The sequence below is a fragment of the Rhinatrema bivittatum genome, chromosome 2 (assembly GCF_901001135.1).
Source record: "Rhinatrema bivittatum chromosome 2, aRhiBiv1.1, whole genome shotgun sequence".
Lineage (NCBI taxonomy): Eukaryota > Metazoa > Chordata > Amphibia > Gymnophiona > Rhinatrematidae > Rhinatrema > Rhinatrema bivittatum.
Window position 1 is genome coordinate 251,246,645 of NC_042616.1, and position 20,361 is coordinate 251,267,005.

The following is a 20,361-nucleotide window of genomic DNA, read 5'->3' on the forward strand; positions in this document are numbered from 1 at the left end:
TTGCTTTACTTGTAGACCAGGACATACCTTTGTCTTATTTCTGCATGTTTAAGGCCCACTTTAACATCCATGAAATAGTCATAAGAAACAGATAAAGCTCATAACAAGATTTGCCATACTGGGTCAGACCATCCATCAAGTGCAATATCCTGTTTCCGACAGTGGCCAATCCAAGTCACAAGTACCTAGCAGGATCCTAAAAAGGTTAAAACGATTCCATGCTGCTTATCCCAGGGATAAGCAATGGCCTTCCCTAAATCCACCATAATGATTGATGGATGTTTCTCCAAGGAATGTGCCAAAACCTTTAAATCTAGCTTTTACTACATCCTCCGGCAACACATTCCAGAATTTGTGAGTTGAGTATAAAAATATTTTCTCCCATTTGTCTTAAATGTATTGTAACTTCATTACATGTTTCCTAGTCTTTGTACTTTCTGAAAGTTAACGATTCACATTTACCTGTTCTACTCCACTCATTTTAGACTATTATATCCCCTCAGCCATCTCTTCTCCAAGCTGAAGAGCCCTAATCTCTTTAGCCTTTCCTCACAGGGGAATTGTTCCATTTCCTTTACCATTTTGGTTGGCCTTCTCTGTACCTTTTCTAATTCCGCTATATCTTTTGAGAGGCAGTGACCAGAATGACACACAATATTCAGTTAGTGGTCACACTATAGAACAATAGAGGCATTAAAATATTCTGTTTTATTCTCCATTACTTTCATAATTCCTAGCATTCTATTTGATTTTTTAGCTGCCACTCCTCACTAAGCAGAGGATTTCAACATAATACCCACAATAATGCCTAGATCCTTTTCCAGGATGATTTATTTAAAAGCTTATAGTCTGCATCTTCCAAATAAACATTTGTCCAGAGCAATTACTCCAGCATGTACATAAAATCAAACATAATAAAATCAATAGGACAATCACGACTTCCAATGTGGAACCTTGCATTATGTAGCTATCATTTGGGCTGCTTTTCCTTACATGGATCATGTTGCACTTGCCAACATTAAAAGTCATCTGCTATTTGAATGCCCAATTCTCCTTGCAATTTCTGACAATCCTCTTGTGATTTAACAACTTTGAATAACTATGTATCAGTAAATTTGATCACCTCACTAGATCATTTATAAATATATTAAAAAGCAATGGTCCCAGAACAGATTCCTGGGGCACTACACTATTCACAGTTCTCCATTGAGAAAACTATAACCATTTAGCCTTACTCTGTTTTCTACCTTTTAACCAGTTCACAATCCTCCTAATCAGTACATTTTAATTTCCTCAAACCAAATTGCCTTGTCATATACTTTCTGAAAACTCTAGACATACTATATCAACAGCTCATCTTTATCCATATTTATTCATGCCTTCAAAAATGTTGCAGATTGGTAAGGCAAGACTTCCCCTGGCTAAATCCATGTTGCTTTGCCCCCATTAAACTGTATTTATATGTTCAGTAATTTTCTTTATAATAGTTTCAACCATTTTTCCCCACGACTGATGTCAAGCTTACTAGTTTGTAATTTCCAGGATCAGCCTGGAACTTTTTTTTTTTAAACTGGCATTACATTGACCACCCAATCTTCAGTATTGTAGCAGGTTTTAAATATAGTTAACAGCTTAGTAGTAGGTGAGCAATTACATTTTTCAGTTGTTAGCACTCTGGGATGTATAGCATCCAGTCCAGGTGATTTACTAGTCTTTAGTTTGACAATTTGTCCTATTACATCTTCTAGATTTACTGAGATTATATTTTTGTTCCTCTGAATGATCACCTTTAAATGTCACTTCTGGCATGGGTATATATCTGCCTTACATAGAAGGCGGCAGAGGGGGAAAAAAAAGTTTCCTTTGTCTGATTTAATGTCACCTTTTACCTTTACATGACTCTAAAGAACACAGAAACCTGCTCTAAATTTTTTGTAATCGTAACATTATGTACTTTCTAGCTGTTTGCTTACAAACCAACAAAAAAAAAAAAAAAAAGAGTGAAAAAGGTAACCAGCCAACCCAGCAGAATTGAGAAACTGTGCAAGCAACATGTAAGGAAAAGAAAATTTAAGAGACCATTATAGATCATTAAAATATGAGAAAAAAAATAGCAAAATAGCATTCAGGAAACAGGACAAGCAGGACTAAATCAGGACAAAGGCACCAATATAATCACATGCACTCAACTGTGCACTTTTGCACAGTTTTGCTCTCGATATAACAAGTTCAGCACACAAAGAAATATGTGCACAAATTAGTATTACTCTATGCAAATCCCATGTTATTCAAGGCATTAGCTATTACTCCAATAAAGATAAGCAACTCTGCTTCCATCTCACTGTAACAGGTATTCTCCGAGGCCAGCAGGATGTTAGTTCTCACACATGGGAGACGTCAGATGGAGCTCCGATGCAGAAAAATTACGTCAAAGTTTCTAGAACTTTGATTAGGCACAGTGAGCATGCCCAGCATCCCCTATTACAGCGTGTCCATGCAGTGTCCCTCTTCTGTCTTGGAACATAGAATTACAATTAAAACAAAATAGGAGAAATTTCCACGGGCTGGCGGACAGGTTTCATGAGGACTAACATCCTGCTGTCCTCTGAACACCCATTACAGATAAGCAACTCTGCTTTCTGAGGACAAGCAGGATGGTAGTCCTCACATGAGTGAATCCCTAGCTACAGGCTGCTCCCCAACAAAAGAGGGAACCTACAGACAACAACCAAGTGCCAACAGGTACCAACACTGCTGTTGGTAACAGAGGGGGAGACAAACAATGGGCTCCTAGGCCCACCTCAAAGATTCTGAAGGACAGACTGGCCGAACCTGTCACGTCTGCTGTCCCTGTCTAGACAATAGTGAGATGTGAATGTGTGGAGAGAACTCCACATTGCAGCCTTGTAAATCTCCTCCATGGGAACTGCTCACAAACGGGCCACAGATGTTGCCATGGCTCTGATAGAATGAGCCTTAATATGACCCTCAAGATGAAGTCCTGCCTGAGCATAACAGGAGATGTAATCTACTAGCTAATTGGATAGTGTGTTTGGCAACAGCAACTCTCAACCTATTGCTATCAAAAGAAATAAAAGTTGGGTGGATTGTCTATGGGGCTCTGTCTGCTCCAGATAGAAGGCTAAGGCTCATTTGCAATCCAAACTGTGCAGTGCTAGTTTGCCTTGGTGCAAATGGGGCCTAGGAAAGAAAATTGGCAGATGTCAGATTGGTAAAGATGAAAGTCAGTCACCACCTTAGGCAGGAAATTAGGGTGCATGCGCAAGACCACCCCACCCTGACATGAGAAAATTTAGTATAAGTGGCTAAGTCACTAAGGCCTGGAGCTCACTGACCCTGCACACTGACGTGACTGCCACCAGAAATATGGCCTTCCAGGTCATGTACTTCAAGTCGCAGGTGCACAGTGGCTCAAAAGGAGCTTTCATCAGCTGAGCTAGTACCACATTGAGGTCCCAAGACACAGTGGAAGGGCCTTGGCATACCACTGAGGTATGTGTCAACTGCACTCAGATGAACTCGAACAGAGTTGGTTTTCAAGCCAGCCTCTGATAGGTGTAAAAGGTAATCAAGCAGTTTTTGTGTGGGGCAGGAGAAAGGATCTAGGGCCTTCTGTTCACACCACATGAAAAACCTCTACTTCAGTCCATAGGATTTTCTCGTGGAAAGCTTTCTAGAAGCCAACAGGACCCATGACATCCTCTGAAAGGTTGAGTAGATGCAGAATTAACCTCGCAACTTCCAGGCTGTGAGCGATAGGACCTGGAGGTTGGGATGTCACAACCTCCCTTGATCCTGCATGATAAGATAGGGGAAGTCCACAGACTGATTGGTTTCCAGTTAGATAACTCCCAAAGGAGTGGAAATCAGACCTGTCTTGGCTAATGAGGCGCTATGAGGATCAGCCTATGTCCTTACAAACCTTCAAGAATCTTCACTAGCAAGGAAATTGGCAAATATACATACAGAAGACCCTTGCCCCAATGATGGGCAACAGTATCAGAGGCTGGTTTGCCGTCTGTCCCATACAGGAAGCAGAATTGAGCTACCTTCCTCTTCCAGGGGGACATGAAGAGACAGACATCTGGGCTCCTCCAGAGGCAGAAGATCCTGTTTATCATCTCCTGGTCCAGGGACCACTCATGGGGTTTGAAGGCACAACTCAGTCTGTCCACCACCACGTTTCTCCGTACCTGCCAGATACGTTGCCCTGAGCACCATCCTATGGGACAGGGCCCATGACCAAATTTGGACCGCTTCCTAACAGGAGGTATAATCCCGTACCTACCTACTTGTTGACATACCACATTGCTACCTAGTTGTCTGTTTGGATTGGGACAACTTTGTTGGACAGCTGATCTCTGAAAGCCCATAGCGTGTACCTGCAGGAAATTGATCTGGCAACAATTTCCTGAGCGGCCCAGAGGCCCTTGACGTGGAGCCCCTCTACATGAGCTCCCCAATTCAGGATGGATACAGCCATTGTTAGGGCAATTTGTGTAGGACTACTTCGGAAGGGATCCTTCATTCCAGATTGGAAAGTACTTGCCACCAGGACAAAGAGTCCCAGAGAGACAGGGTGAATTGGATGCAAGCCTGGAGGCTTTGAATGGCCTGGCACCACTGCAACCTCAGGGTCAATTGGGCTCTGTGCATGTAAAAACTTGCCAAGGGAGTGACATGGATGGTTGCAGCTACGTGGTCGAACAACCTCAACATGTACCGCGCTGACACCTGTTGGCTTGCTATGGATGACAAGGTGGCAGCCCATGAACAAGGCAGGAAGACTTGATTGAGCCGTGTCTAGCAGGGCTCTCCTATGAATTCCAACTGAGGTGACAGACTGAGATGGGACTTCGGGTAGTTGATGACGAGCCCTACTGATTCCAACTGGATGGTCAAGCTCATGGACCAAACGACCCCTGCCTAAGATGTGCTCCTAACCAAACATCCAGATTGGGGAGGACATGCACTGCCTCCATGGCAGACATTTTGTGAAGACATGTGGGGCTGATGCTAGCCCAAACGGCAACACTGTACTGGTTTCCCCACCATGAATCGGAGATACTCCCTATGACTTGGGAAGATCTTGACAAGGGAGCATAAGAACATATGTTGCCATGCTGGGTCAGACCAAGGGTCCATCAAACCCAGCATCCTGTTTCCAACAGAGGCCAAACCAGGCCACAAGAATCTGGCAATTACCCAAACACCAAGAAGATCCCATGCTACTGATGCAATTAACAGCAGTGGCTATTCCCTAAGTAAACTTGATTAATAGCAGTTAATGGACTTCTCCAAGAACTTATCCAAACCTTTTTTGGACCCAGCTACACTAACTGCACTAACCACATTCTCTGGCTACAATTCCAGAGCTTAACTGCATTGAGTGAAAAAGAATTTTCTCCAATTTGTTTTAAAATGTGCTATTTGCTAACTTCATGGAATGCCTCCTAGTCCTTCTATTATCCGAAACTGTAAATAACCGATTCACATCTACTCATTCAAGACCTCTCATGATCTTCAAAACCTCTATCATATCCCTCCTCAGCCATCTCTTCTCCAAGCTGAACAGCTCTAACCGCTTCAGCCTTTCCTCATAGGGGAGCTGTTCCATTCCCTTTATCATTTTGGTTGCCCTTCTCTGTACCTTCTCCATCGCAACTATCTTTGAGATGCGGCGACCAGAATTGTACACAGTATTCAAGGTGCGGTCTCACCATGGAGCGTTAGAGGCATTATGACATTTTCTGTATTATTAACCATCCCCTTCCTAATATTGTTTGTTTTTTTGCCTGCTGCAGCACACTAAGCTGACAATTTTAAAGTATTATCCACTATGCCGCCTAGATCTTTTTCCTGGGTGGTAGTTCCTAATATGGAACCTAACATTGTGTAACTACTGCAAGGGTTATTTTTCCCTATATGCAACACCTTGCACTTGTCCACATTAAATTTCATCTTCCATTTGGATGCCCAATCTTCCAGTCTTGCAAGGTCCTCCTGTAATGTATCACAATCCGCTTGTGATTTAACTACTCTGAATAATTTTCTATCGTCCGCAAATTTGATAACCTCCCTTCTATTGCTTTCCAGATCTCTCTCACACAGCAAAATTGCTTACCTTGTAATAGGTGTTATCCCAGGACAGCAGGATGTAGTCCTCACATGGGTGACGTCACTGACAGAGCCCTATCACGGAAAACTGTCAGTTTCTAGAAAGTTTTGACTGGCATACTGAGCATGCCCAGCAGCCCTTGATCCCTTGAGCCACAGGGGTCTCCCTTCAGTCTGATAGGTAGCAATGAGCGTTAGCAAAAATAAAATAAAACATATCGGACCCAACTCCATGGGGTGGTGGGTGGGTTTCGTGAGGACTACATCCTGCTGTCCTGGGATAAGACCTATTTCAAGGTAAAGCAATTTTGCTTTATCCCAGGACAAGCAGGATGCTAGTCCTCACATATGGGTGATTAGCAAGCTATAGGCAGAGTCATTTTGTAGTGAACAAACACTGAAGTATTGTTGGAGAAAATGAGGCAGCCCAGCTACACTACAAGGTGGAGTTTTTAGATTATGTTAATATGAGTCTCAAGAGTTTTAGGTTACGTTTAGTGTTTCTACTGTTAACTGGCAACATTGTTCCATGTACCGCCTTAGAGCGAAATTGAAGTTTCATTGTAAACCGATATGATTTGTACTTCTACAGGAATGTCGGTATAGAAAAAATAAAAAAAAATATAGAAGGAATTGGGATTATATTGGAAACAAGTTCTTTAAAACAGATTGTCCGTAAGCTGAATCTAGTCTTCCTTTATCCAAACAGTAATGAGCTGCAAAAGTTTAAAGAGAACTCCATGTTGCAGCTTTACATATATCAATAACTGGCACTGAACGATAGTGTGCTACTGAGGTTGACATTGCTCTTACTGAATGCGCCTTTACTCGCCCTTGGAGAGGAAGGCCTGCTTTTTCATAGCAGAACTCTATACAATCTGCTAGCCAGTTGGAGTGAGTTTGTTTGCCCACTGAATTACCCGGTTTGTTTGGATCAAAAGAAACAAAAAAAAAAAAGTTGAGTGGATTTCCTGTGGACTGCAGTGCGGTCTAAATAGTATGCTAGCACACGTTTACAGTCCAAGGTATGTAAAGCCCTCTCACCTTGGTGAGAATGAGGTCTTGGGAAGAATATGGGCAAAACTATGGATTGATTCAAATGGAATTCTGTAACTACCTTGGGAAGGAATTTTGGATGCGTACGGAGTACCACTCAGTCATGGAGGCATTTTGTATAGGGTGAGTATGTGACAAGTGCTTGTAAACTCACTAACCCTTCTAGAAGATGTAATGGCTATTAGGAAGATAGTCTTCCATGTGAGAAATTTAACCTTGTAGGAATTCATGGGTTCAAAAGGAGAATGCATGAGCCTTGGTTAGCACTAAATTAAGATCCCATTCTGTGACTGGTGGTCGTATTGGTGGTTTAAAGTGAATTAAACCTCTCATAAATCTACTGACAAGAGGTTGCACGGATACTGGTGCATCTCCTATTGGTAAGCTGAGATTGCACTTAAGTGTACTATTATAGACGAGGTCTGGAGACCAGAATCTGAAAGGTGCCATAGATAGTCTAGTAAGGACATTGTGGGGCAGGAAAAAGGGTCAATGTCTTTGAGTACACCACAAGGTGAATCTTTCCCACTTCGAAGAATAGTTTTTTCGTGTGCACTTGAGAGGCATTAGTTGAAAGATTGAGTGGTTGTAAGATCAAGCTTTCACATCCAGGCTGTCAGTGATAGCGCAACCTACCCTGGTCCTGAGTTATGAAAGTGGGTGCTGTGCCCAGGTGAATTGGCTCTGATCGATCGATAGGTCAAAAAGTATGGGAAACCACATTTGTCGAGGTCAAGGGCGAGCAAAGGCATCCTTGGCTGACTGGTGTTTGTGCAGGGAGCAGAACCTGTCCACTTTGTGATTCAGGTTGGATGCAAATAGGTCTATTGTACGTTGAAATATCCTGGTCGCTACTAAGGGATCCAGGAACCATTCGTGAGGTTAGAACTGACGATTGAGATGATCTGCAACTACGTTGTGAATGCCCGCTAGATAGGTGGCCCGGAGAAATATGGAATGCATCAGGGCCCAGTCCCACATCTGTGCGGCTTGACAAAGGAGATACGAGCCTGTACCTCCTTGTTTGTTCAAGTACCATGGCAACTGTGTTGTCAGTCTGCACAAGTACAGTTTTGTGTGAAAGGCAGTCCTTGAACGCTTGTAGAGCATAACGTATAGCTCTAGGAAATTGATTTGAAATGTTGCTTCGAGTTTTGTCCAAGTACCATGAGTTTGGAGATTGTCTATGTGAGCTCCCCAACCTAAGGTGGATGCATCTGTAGTTGAAGTTATCTGTGGAGCTGGTTGTTGGAAGGGTAGACCCTTGCACAAGTTGTCCCTGTTTGCCCACCAAAGGAGAGAGGAAAGTAGCTGGTGGGTTATTTGAATTGGAGACGACGGTGGTTAAATTGCTTGTATCCACTGTGATCTTAATCACCATTGGGTTATTCTCATGGCTAATCTGGCCATAGGAGTGACATTAACTGTGGAGGCCATGTGACTAGTAGAGTTAGAAACTGATGAGCTATCGCCTGTTTCAGGAAGCGTAGCTCGTTTGCTAATGAGCAGAGTGTTTCCACCCGATCTTCGGGTAGAAATGCTCTTGATAGTATGGTGTTCAACTCTGCTCTGGTGAATTGTAGTAGATGAGACTGAATGAGATGGGACTTTTGGTAATTGATGAGAAAACCCATCGAGTGGAGCAGATTGACTTAGAGAGAAGCAAGAGCTCCTTGTTGAGATTGACTTCTGATGAGCCAGTCGTCCAGGTAGGGGAAAAACATGTACACTTTCCTTGTGTAAGTGTGCTGCTACTACTGCTAGGCATTTCGTGAACACTCTGGATGCTGAGGCAAGTCCGAAAGGTAGAACCCTGTATTGGAAATGCTGATGACCCACCAAGAAACGCAGATACTTGCAATGAGGAGGGAATATTGGAATGTGAGAGTCTTGTAGATCCAGAGAACAGAGCCAGTCTCCTGTCTGAAGGGGAAGCAAGATGCCCAAAGAGACCATCCTGAATTTCTCTTTTCGTAGAAATTTGTTGAGAATTCGGAGGTCTAGGATAGGACTTAGCCCTCTTGTTTTCTTTGGAATGAGGAAATAGCGGGAGTAGAATCCTCTGCCCTGCTGAGGCCGGGGTACCGGTTCTACCACTCTGGCTCTCAGAAGGGTGGCTAATTCTGCTTGGAGGATAGAGATGTTATCTGTGTTTGTCCAAAGAGACTTTGGTGGAGAATCTTTTGGAATGGATAGGAAATTGAGTTGATAACCTCGTGATATTATGGAGAGTACCCATTGGTCCATTGTTATCCTTAACCAATGGTTGTAGTAGAAGGAGACTCAACCTCCTACTGGTATGGTTGGGGTTGCTGAGTTGGCTGCTGTTCTCTGGCCTTCTCTCAAAAACCTGCAGCTGGGCCTGTTTGTGCTGGCGGTTGAGGTCTAGCGGTTCTAGGTTGTCTGGGCTGAGATCTTTGTTGTGAACGGGAAGATCTGTCCCTAGGTGCTGGTGGAGTGCCTCAGGGATTCGTTTTGGGACCGGTTCGGTTCAATATCCTTGAGTGTCATTGTGGAGGGGTTGGAGAAAAGTTTGCCTTTTCGCAGATGATACTAAGACCTGCAACAGAAGAGACATGCCTGAAGGAGTAGAGAATAAAAAATGATTTAATAAAGCTTGAAGAGTGGTTGACGGTTTGGCAGCTTGGATTCACCGCCAAGAAGTGCAGAGTGATGCATTTGATGTAACCTGCATATAGCAGCAAATTTAATTTTGGGGAAAAGGAAGTACAACCATGCAACTTCATTGTTGAAGAAACTACATTGGTTGCCCATTTCTTTACAAGTCTAATTAAAAATAGGTTGCATTGATTTCAAAGCCTTTCGATTTGTGTTCCACCTTATCTTGCCAAACTGCTGGTTCTTTATGCCCCTTCTTGTACCTTGTGCTTCTCTCAGCAAGAGTTTTTAAAAACCACTTTTTTTTTTTTTAAAGATATAAGATTTGAGAAAAAAAAATATGAGTGAGCCTTTACTTTTTTAGGCCCATTCTGGAACTCTTGCATTACAATTTGAGAAAAAATTACAGCAAATTTAGAAGATTCTCAAAACTTTTCTTTTCAGTAAAGCTTATGATGTTTCTTATTGCTAGAACTATTTCTGATTATAAAACATTAAGATAATGTCAGCCAATCTTTAATTTCTATTACTTGGCTACTCTGTCTTGTACTGCCATGACTAAATGATTTAGTTACCCATTTAATTTTGTATATTTTAATTTTCATTTTTTATTGATGCTACCAACTGCTGTTGATATAACTGTATATCACTTTGGCTCTTAAATGGAAGAAAAGCAATTTTAATATAAATTAAACTACCTTTAACAGAAGGCATGGGGGTAACCTGCACAGAGAAGCAGTTACTTTCACAAGCAACTTGCTGGGCAGAATGGACAGACTATTTGGTCTTTTTCTGCTGACATTACTATTTGTCTCCTGGTGCCAGGGTCTAGGATGGATGATATGGGGGGGAAAGGAAGTCTTGCTAGCCAACAAAGAACCACTGAACATCAACTAAGGGGAAAACACACCATCTCAGTATAAGTAGAAATAGTAAACTACAGGGTGGCCCATGGAAAAGTAGCCCGTCTCCAATAACAGTGCCATGCAGGCGGGCTACTTTACCATGGGCCACCCTGTATAAAAGGACAATTCAAAACACTTTTGCAGGAAAAACATTTTCCAATTCTGCCCATTTTTTTCTGGCTAACTTTGCTGGATGATCTTTGCAAAATATACTTATCTATTCATGTGTTACTCAAAACCTAGGTGAGATGTCTCCCTGAAGATGAGCCTTGAAGGTCTACTCTTCAGACAACATGGGTCACATTGTTAGACATGAGATAACTCCTCACTTTCCTAACATATCCCCTTTGAAATATATTTCAAGTGTACTGACTTCCAGGAAAGAGAACTAAACATTTTATTCTGAGAAGCTGATTACATTGTCATGCATACAGCCTTTATAATTGCTTCAATACTCCAGCATGTTAAATATACATGGCAGTAGGTACAAGGCAGCAGGGGGTAAAAACCCATAAAAATAAAAAAGTCCCATAACCATACAAAGTAAGAGCTTGAAGAGAAGAATAAGAAACTCAGAAGTTTTAAACACACACTAGACGAGAATCCAAAACAAAACCAATAGCCTGTCTCCTAATGATAAATATCAAATAATTTTAGGCAGTTACTACCCCCCAAAATTGGTGTACTTCAAATCAAATAGTAGCATGCATGTTTTCAAAATATTGTTTGTATCATTTATCACTCTGGACCAACTATTCTGTTTGAACAGCTAACAGCCAACAGCAGTATTTTACACATGTCAAAATTCATCAGTTATTTGTAGCTTTGAAGAAAGTCTATTCTGCAACATACTACATTAGTAGATAACTATTTTGACAACAGCCACTTCAAGCAAATGAATGTTATTCTCCAAGTCCAAATCTTCAAGCAAAGTACTTTCACCTTGTATGAGAAGTGATTTTGAAACCTACTGAATATTTTGAGAACACAACTTCTCATTTGTTCCAGTCTATTCATAGATAAACCAAAGGCTCTGCATTTAATTCATTAGGGCAAAAAATAAGATCATATGAAAATGAGCTGAATTTATTAATGTCAAAAACAGATCAAGCAGTTACTTACCCATAAGTAATATGTAAACTGCAGTGCAAAAATAGCAATGCCTTCATTGTCAAAGGATCCAGCTACCGACCGTGATATGTAGCCTGGTACTATAGCAATGAAACAGGCAGCTAAAAGCCCTGCTCCTTGATTCCATAGTTCTCTGGTGAGCAGAAAAGTGGAAATTGATGTAAGGCCGCTGAAAACTGGTGCTAGAAATACGCATACATCCCTTATGTGGACTGTTATGTTAAGCATATTTAAAATCCAATGTATGAGGCCTGCTGTTACCATCAACCCTGGGTATACCTGCAAGAAATGAAAATAAAAATTATAACCTGCATATTTAATTACACTTCTCTGTAACCTGGAAGTATATGAAATTGCCATAATGTTTTTTGGTTTTTTTGCAAGGGGCTGTCATTTTTCTAGACAAAGTATTTTACTCCAATAGTTATAAAGAAGCTACATGATAATTCTTTTAAAAAATAGGTAGGAAAAAGGTGAACTGGAAATATAAAATAATTCAAACAGCTCTTGAAAGGTTTCAAAGCATTGTATAAATGAACTTATATTGACAAACTAAAATCAAGGAATAGAGTGATTGATGAGAAAAAAGTTCTTAAAATCTTGACACCTTTGATACACAACACAAGGAAATCAAAAGCATTCACAGTTTTTACACCAGATAGAGGCAGCTGCATTCATACATTTTTATAAGCCTGTCATACTGATTTTTCAAAGCTTTAAACATTACTAATATGGGTTTATGTTTAATTGAAAGAATTATCCCTCAATGGCCAGGTTGGTCATAGAAACAAGAGGAGATTTAATTAATTTTATTACTATTTTATGACCTGCAACTAAATACTAATTATCTTTTTCTACTGGAATTCTGTAAATTGAGAAATCCAGACCTACAAAAATGATCTAGACCAGCAGTTCTCAAACGGTGTGTCACGACACACTAGTGTGTCGCCAAGCACCAGCTGCTGTGTCGCGTGCTCCTGGTCCCTCCCACTGCTCTTTCTTCCCTGCTGCCGTTGCCGCCGGGCTATCAACACGTTCAAGCCCAGTGGGAACGGCAGCAGTGCTAAAAAAAGCTGTGGCATTTGTGGCTGGGCCTTTTCTTCTTCCTGTGCCGGCCCCCCCCCCCCCCCCGTGACCCGGAACAGGAAGTGATACGCAGTGCGCGGGAAGGAGAAAGAGCAGTGCCACGTGATAAAGTAGCAGCGGCGGCTGCAGCATCGGCCCCCGAGCAATTGAAGCAGCCGGTAATCGGGAAAGGAGAGAGCAGCTTGAGCCTCCCGCGGCCGATGGGATTCTTCTTTCTTGGCTTGTGGGGGCTGGAGGAGGCTGCTGCAGCTACCATTTGTGCTCGGGGAGGGGCGGGGAAGAGGAAGTGAGTGAGAGAAAGAAGCAGCCAGCCTGTGTGTGAGTGAGAGAAACTGGTCAGAGCGCTGATGTATGTGTATATGTGAGAGACAATGAAAGTGACTGCTCAAGGAGATGACTGATGTGTATGTGAGAGTGTGAGACATTAGTCAGGGAGGTGGTGTGGGTGTGTGTGAGTGAGAGAGAAAAAGCATTGAAGTGAGAAATCTGGGTATGTGAGAAAGCATGGGCGTAAGAAGCCTGCTGTTGGGGGGGGGGGGGGGGGGTGGATGTGTGTGAAAGAAAGCATGGGAGTGAGAAGCCTGATTATGTGAGGGAGCATTGGAGTGGGAATTCTGTGTGTGTGCATGCATGAGAGAGAGAGACTGGTTGGTAAGGTGACGGTGTGTGTGTGTGAGAGAAAGAGACTGGTGTGTGTGAATGTAAGAGAAAGAAAGTGATTATGGGAATGAGAAGCCTGTGCATGTGAAGAGAGTGAGCATGGGAGTGAGAAATCTGGGTGTGTGTGAGACACAGCATGGGAGGGAGAAGCCTGATTATGTGAGAGACAGAGCATGGGAGTGGGAAGCCTGTGTGTGTGTGCATGCATGAGAGCGAGAGACTGGTTGGTAAGGTGACGGTGTGTATGAGAGAAAGAGACTGGTGTGTGTGAATATGAGAGAAAGAATGTGATTCAGGAAATGAGAAGCCTGTGCAGTGGAGAGCGAGCATGGAAATGAGAGAGAGACTGGTGTGTGTGTATGTATGTGTGTGTAACAGAAAGTGATTATGGGAATGAGAAGCCTGTGCATGTGAAGAGAGTGAGCATGGGAGTGAGAAACCTGGGTGTGTGTGAGACACAGCATGTGAGGGAGAAGCCTGTATATGTAAGACAGAACATAGAAGTGGGAAGCCTGTGTGTGTATGCATGAGAGAGATCAGGTGACTGGGGTGTGTGTGTGTGAAAGAAAGTGATTATGGGAATGAGAAACCTGTGCACGTGAAGAGTGAGCAACCTGGGTGTGTGTGAGAGACACAGCATGGGAGGGAGAGACTGGTGAGTGTGTGTGAGACAGAGAAAGTGATTATGAGAGTGAGAAGCCCGTATATGTAAGTAGAACACGGGAGTGGGAAGCCTGTGTGTATGGCATGAGAGAAACTGTTCAGGAAGGTGACTGGTGTGTGTGTCAAAGACTGTTTGGGTGATGATTGATGTGTGAGAGACAGAAACTGGTCATGGGGGCATGACTGGTATGGTGTGTGTGTGTGTGTGTGTGTGAGAGACATGGGCATTAAGGAAGAGGACCATGAGTATAGAGCTTAGCCTCTACTGCTGCTTCTGCTGTGTGCTACGGCCTGCATGGAAGAGGAGTAGGAGAGCTGCTGGAGGGGGGTAAGTAAAGGTGGCTTTTTAAGTTTATTTTTCTTGATTGACTGCCAGTTTAATTATTTATTATTATGTGATATGTCTGCTTTTTTTGAAATATTTTATTGGTGTTTGGAGAATTTTTAATAGTTTTTATGAGTTTTTAATTGTTGGATGTTATTCTGTTCATAGCTGTTTAGAAACATTTATTCTGCTTATTAGTATAGTTTTACAATTATTTCTGTGTGGGGATCTATAGCTGCTTGCTAGTTCTGTTTTCCTAATAAGAGGTGTATTGGTTTTTAGGGCCTGATTTAATATTTATACTAGTGTTGCCTTTTCATAGATAGGGTTGCTCCTGTTTGAGTGTATTCTATAATACAGGTGTAATGTGTGCGGATTAGTTTATGTGCATTACTACAGATCCTGGGAGTATGTTAGGTCTGTTCTGTGTTACCGAGATGAGATATTTTACTAGCATGTAAGAGTTTTATCAGTCTTTGTTGTGTTCTCAAGAGGATATGCATTGGTGGTAAACTGCTGTCTTTTCATAAGTAGGGCTATTGAGCCTGGAAGTAGAAGGAATTTGAGTTGCTGTTACTGAGATGACACCAGAACCAGATTATCTTTTTTGTAGGATGAATTGTATGGGGAATGTCATAATTCTGCTTTACATACATTATTGTGGGTCAGGGGGGTTCCCGTGGATGCAAACTGTACTTTTACATCTAGCCCCGTGACGATCATGGGTCAGTGTGTCACGCATGTGAGAACCATCTGTCAGGTGTGTCCCGACAGAAAAAAGGTTGAGAACCACTGATCTAGACTATTAAAAATGGTTCTGCTTAGCATTACAACTGACACTTTCAAAAAAATGTATACAGTTTCAAAAGTTATGGTCCTGATTCCAACAATTAGGCCCAAAGTAAGATGAGGCACAACTATTTCAGAGTTGTTTGAACAGAATGAGTTAGTACTGAATAGCAACATAACAGCTTCTGAGGGTTGGAGGTAATAGCTAGTATGTGTGCCACTGTTAGGGAAAATGGATAGTGAGGACAGTAACTTTGAAACAGATGCACGTGTGCACATTTGCCAGCTTGCGTACAGAGACATAGCCTTTTAACATACATGCATGTTATAAAATAGGTTTAGCATGCGCACCTGTGCGTGCAATTTTAAGTGGGCGCACGCATGTGCGTGCAAATCCTGCTTCCATCGTGTAAGTGAGGGGGGATTTTAAAAGGGGCATGCATACATGCCATTTCCAGTTTCACCAGTTCGTTCCCAGTTTGAAAGGATAGGACTTCCAACCCCTAGTTTAATAGTCTCCCTTTCCTCCTGTTAGCCCCAACCCTTAAAACTCCATTGACTAGCCTAGATTTTCTCTTTCATGCCATCCATACAGTAGTAAAGTTACGCGGCAAGGGAACCCAGCGTGCGCATAAGTATTTACATGCACATCTCTTGGTCTTCAAATATGCCCACGCCTTGCCCCTTTTTAAAAACTGAGTTGTGTGCACAGTGGGAGATACGCATGTTCACGGGCAGCTTATAAAATCTGCATGATGCACACCGGGCCGACCTAAACACGTATCTCCTGGCTTTGGCATGCGCAGGGCTTCTAAAATTCACTTTAAGGTGAGATTTTTGGGATATTATATTCAGAATTTTTCTTGGAAAAGCACCTTGTGTATAATTTGAGCTTTGATTGATAAAATGAATGTAGTTCGAAAACACTGCTTTTTTGGACGGTCAACTTTTTTGAACTGAGATACAGCTACTAGTGATTTATCTAGACTATAATGGCCTCCTTCCCCAAAGGCTTTTATGCAGGCTAGAGGTAGACGAACTCAGCAGAAAAATTTATGGCTATTCATGTCTTCCCACTTACATCACCTCCACTGGTTGTCAATTTACAGTACAATATGATTTAGTTTTTCGGTCATTAAACGATTTGAGTTCAAGTTACATGCATAGTAAACTAAAGCAGTATATGCCTTCATGACAGTTGTATTCCAGTCAAAGCAGGTTGCTTTGGGTTCCTACATTTAAGGAAATGAGTAAGATCTGGCTTACAGTCTGCTTGCTTTTTTTGTGATTGGCCTATTTCTGGAATAAGCTCCCAGTAATTAGACAAAAGCCAATTTTGTTGGCTTTTAGGAAACAGAACTATGAGATGGTCGGGTAGATTGCCAATTAAGAAGAGATGATCAGATTGTTCAGTTTTTAGTTATATTAATATATTATGCTATTGTTATACCAATCTTCAGTTTTTATTGCTGTAAGGCACCTTGGGCAATCTTATAAAGACCAAGAAGGTGGTAAAAAAAAAAACAAAACAAAACACATAAACACATTTTCCCCAGACACACAAAAGGGTAAATAGAATGAGAATGTGTCAGTGTCAGGGAAGGAGAGGTTAGTCCCGTTAGCTTTCTCCAACTCTAAACCATATTAATCCTCTCCAGCTTACAGTTTTATTCTCCACTCTGATTATTTCTCAACTCCAGTATATCAAAACACTAGATCAATTTCACATGATCACCATTTATCATGATGTTTTTATTTTAATTTGTTTGGAACTCTTCCCATCACCATCCATGACAATTAACACAGTGGCCCTTATTATAAATTTTTTTTTTTTATTCTGGCACTTTCCTGAATTAAGAAGCCTTTAGCTTCTAAAGGCTAGCCAACCTCGATGACACACGGATGTAAAATGATGTTTCTATGCTGTGTATTAACAGAAGGATACTGAAAATCTCAAATGCATCAAAATTATGAATTAAAAGTTATGTCGATTTATAAATAAGACTAGCATTTGTGATGTAACACTAAGAATTAACAGTTGTGTTATTTTTTTGTTTTCAAACAGCAAATGCTATTTGCAAATAGTGTGCACTATTTTCTGAAAATGGAAAGTCCTCAAATTTGTATTTTTTCAGAGGGACTGGACATTCGTTTCAAGATAAAAATAAACCAAACATGGCCACTTCAGATTAACTTCCATTTTTAAATGCACATTCTTATGGGGCACCTAAGCAATCCCATAATGCATATGGAACTGTGGTACAGACACTAGGTTTGACAATTTAAGCAAGGCAGGCTAAAGCAATAAGGGGTAGATTTTAAGAGGCGCGCGAACAGCCTACTTTTGCTTGTGCATCAGACTCAAGCAAAAGTACGCTGGATTTTAGTAGATACGCGCGGAGCCGCGCGTATCCACTAAAATCCTGGATCGGCGCGCGCAAGGCTATCGATTTTGTATAGCCTGCGCGCGCCGAGCCGCGCTGCCTCCCCCTGTTCCCTCCAAGGCCGCTCCGAAATCGGAGCGGCCTCGGAGGGAACTTTCCTTTGCCCTCCCCTCACCTTACCCTCCCTTCCCCTACCTAACCCACCCACCCGGCCCTGTCTACACCCCCCCCTTACCGTTGTCGGGGGATTTACGCCTCCCGGAGGGAGACGTAAATCCCCGCGCGCCAGCGGGCCTGCTGCGCGCCGGGCCGCGACCTGGGGGCGGGTACGGAGGGCGCGGCCACGCCCCCGGGCCATAGCCACGCCCCGTACCCGCCCCCAAAACGCGGCCGACACGCCCCCGAAACGCCGCGTCGACCGGGCCCGCTCCCCGACACGCCCCCCTCCGAAAACCCCGGGACGTACGCGAGTTCCGGGGTCTGCGCGCGCCGGTAGGCCTATGTAAAATAGGCTTACCGGCGCGCAGGGCCCTGCTCGCCTAAATCCGCCCGGTTTTGGGCGGATTTAGGCGAGCAGGGCGCTGAAAATCCGCCCCTAAGGTTCTTGCAGGCAGCTAGGAAGAATGCCCATAATGTGATATGTGAAAATAAACATATGGGAAATATTCTAGAATAACTAATAGTTTACAAAGAATCTGACCTAATTCTGTTAGTTTAGTAGCAGTCTGGAACATGTATATAACCGTTGCCTCATCCAATGAAAAAATTCACTTGCCCAATATGAGTGGGTGGGTGGATTTTTCAAATCCTGATCACCACAGCAGACATATGTCTGGGTTAACAACTCTCCGATTCTGGAAATAACAGAGGCCTTTATCTTTTTCTCCTCTTAGTTATAAGACAGCACCACCCAGAGTACTGGAGACTCCTCTCTGAATGGAATCTGAGATTTCAAGGACTCTTCAGAATTAAGGACAGGAACTTTTGGAAAGTCAATTTTTAAACTATATAGTCATTGACTCAGCTCACAATAAAGGGGCCAAGATCTCACCGTCAATGCAGATCTCGAAACTCACCTGCTTCTGCTCACCCTTCGGCATGCAGGCCATCTCTCCCCATTCTCTGAATCTACCTCTTCACAAATGTATCCTGCTGTAGTGGGATACACATGCCTAATCTACTGTTTCCCACTACAGGCAGGGATGACTCCTAGCCCTCTAACTTCAGATTTCTTTTCTTCATGAGGATAAAAGGAGCTCGACAAAATCAAGAGTAGCTATCAGCCACTTCTGTAGTTGGTACAGAATAATTGGATATTTGCTCCTTGCTACATCCCAGTACAACCCAGAAAGTCAACAGCTTCTATTTCAGGTATAAAGTCTCAGCCTGCCAATGTTATTACTCAGTCACAATTGTTGGAAACCCAGAGATGAAAGTGGCTGTGGTCAGACTTCATTCCCAGACCTGCAGCACTGTTCAAGCTCCAATGCAATTCTTGGTCAGATTTGCAAATACAATTATGGCACTTCAGGCCTCCACTGCACAGAAGGAAATCTCTAACCTGCCCACATTTATAAATATTAACATTTCACTGTTCTACTTCTGCATGCCACCAGGCCAACATGAAGACTGATAAAGGAAGAACAAGGGATTATATGAGAGGGAGATAGTACCATGGGAGCTAAAACAGGTGTGATCATTCAAATCAGCAGGTGGCTCATTCAAAGGCAAGGGTCCTAGACTTCAGGAAAAAATAACCTTGCTCAAATGAGGGAGAATCTCAAGGATTTGGGAAATAGAACAATGGCCAAAACAAAGGATCCCATGCTGTAGTTACACAATTGGGTAGATTTTAAAAGGCCTGCGCGCCTATTTTGCATAGGCTGCCGGCACGCATAAAGCCCCGGGACGCGCGTAAGTCCCGGGGCTTCGTAAAAGGGGTGGGAGGGGCGGTCCCGAGTCCCCCAGCACTGCAGCCTGTGCCAGGGGATGGCGAGGCGGCGCGCGCACAAGTTACGCCTGCTTAGAGCAGGCGTAACTTGCACAACGAAGGTAGGGGGGACACGGAAGGAAAGTTCCCCCCGAGGCCGCTCCGATTTCGAAGCGGCCTCGGAGGAAACGGAGGCAGGCTGCGCGGCTTGGCGCATGCAGGCTGCCGATTTTGCGCAGCCTTGTGCGCGCCGACCCCGGATTTTATAAGATACGCGCGTAGCCGGCATACTTTTGTTTGCGCCAGTTGCGTGAACAAAAGTATGCGCGCGCATACTTTAATATCCACCCCAATGTTAGGTTCCATAGTAGGAGTTAGCACCCAGGAAAGAGATCTAGGTGTCATTCTTGGTAATACATTAAAACTGTCAGCTCAGTGTGCTGCAGTGGTCAAAAAAGCAAACTAAATGTTAGGAATTAGGAAGGGAATGGTGAATAAAAAAAGAAGACGGAGAATGTCATAACGCCTCTGTATCGCTCCATGGTGAGACCGCACCTTTAACACTGTGCAATTCTGGGTCGCCGCATTTCAAAAAAGATATAGCTGCACTGGAGAAGGTACAAACAAGGGAAAGCAAATGAAAAAGGGGATGGAACAGTTCCCCTATGAAGAAAG

At 42.9% G+C, this 20,361-nt stretch overlaps 1 protein-coding gene across 1 annotated transcript in view; it reads right to left on the minus strand.

The window, feature by feature from the left end:
• The window catches only part of STT3B (STT3 oligosaccharyltransferase complex catalytic subunit B), a 217,760-nt gene that overhangs the window by 112,695 nt on the left and 84,704 nt on the right, over positions 1–20,361 (minus strand). The window contains exon 3 of the mRNA XM_029589417.1: positions 11,841–12,128. Within this exon, the coding sequence (XP_029445277.1) occupies positions 11,841–12,128 (288 nt within the window). The remainder of the gene's footprint in view (positions 1–11,840; positions 12,129–20,361) is intronic.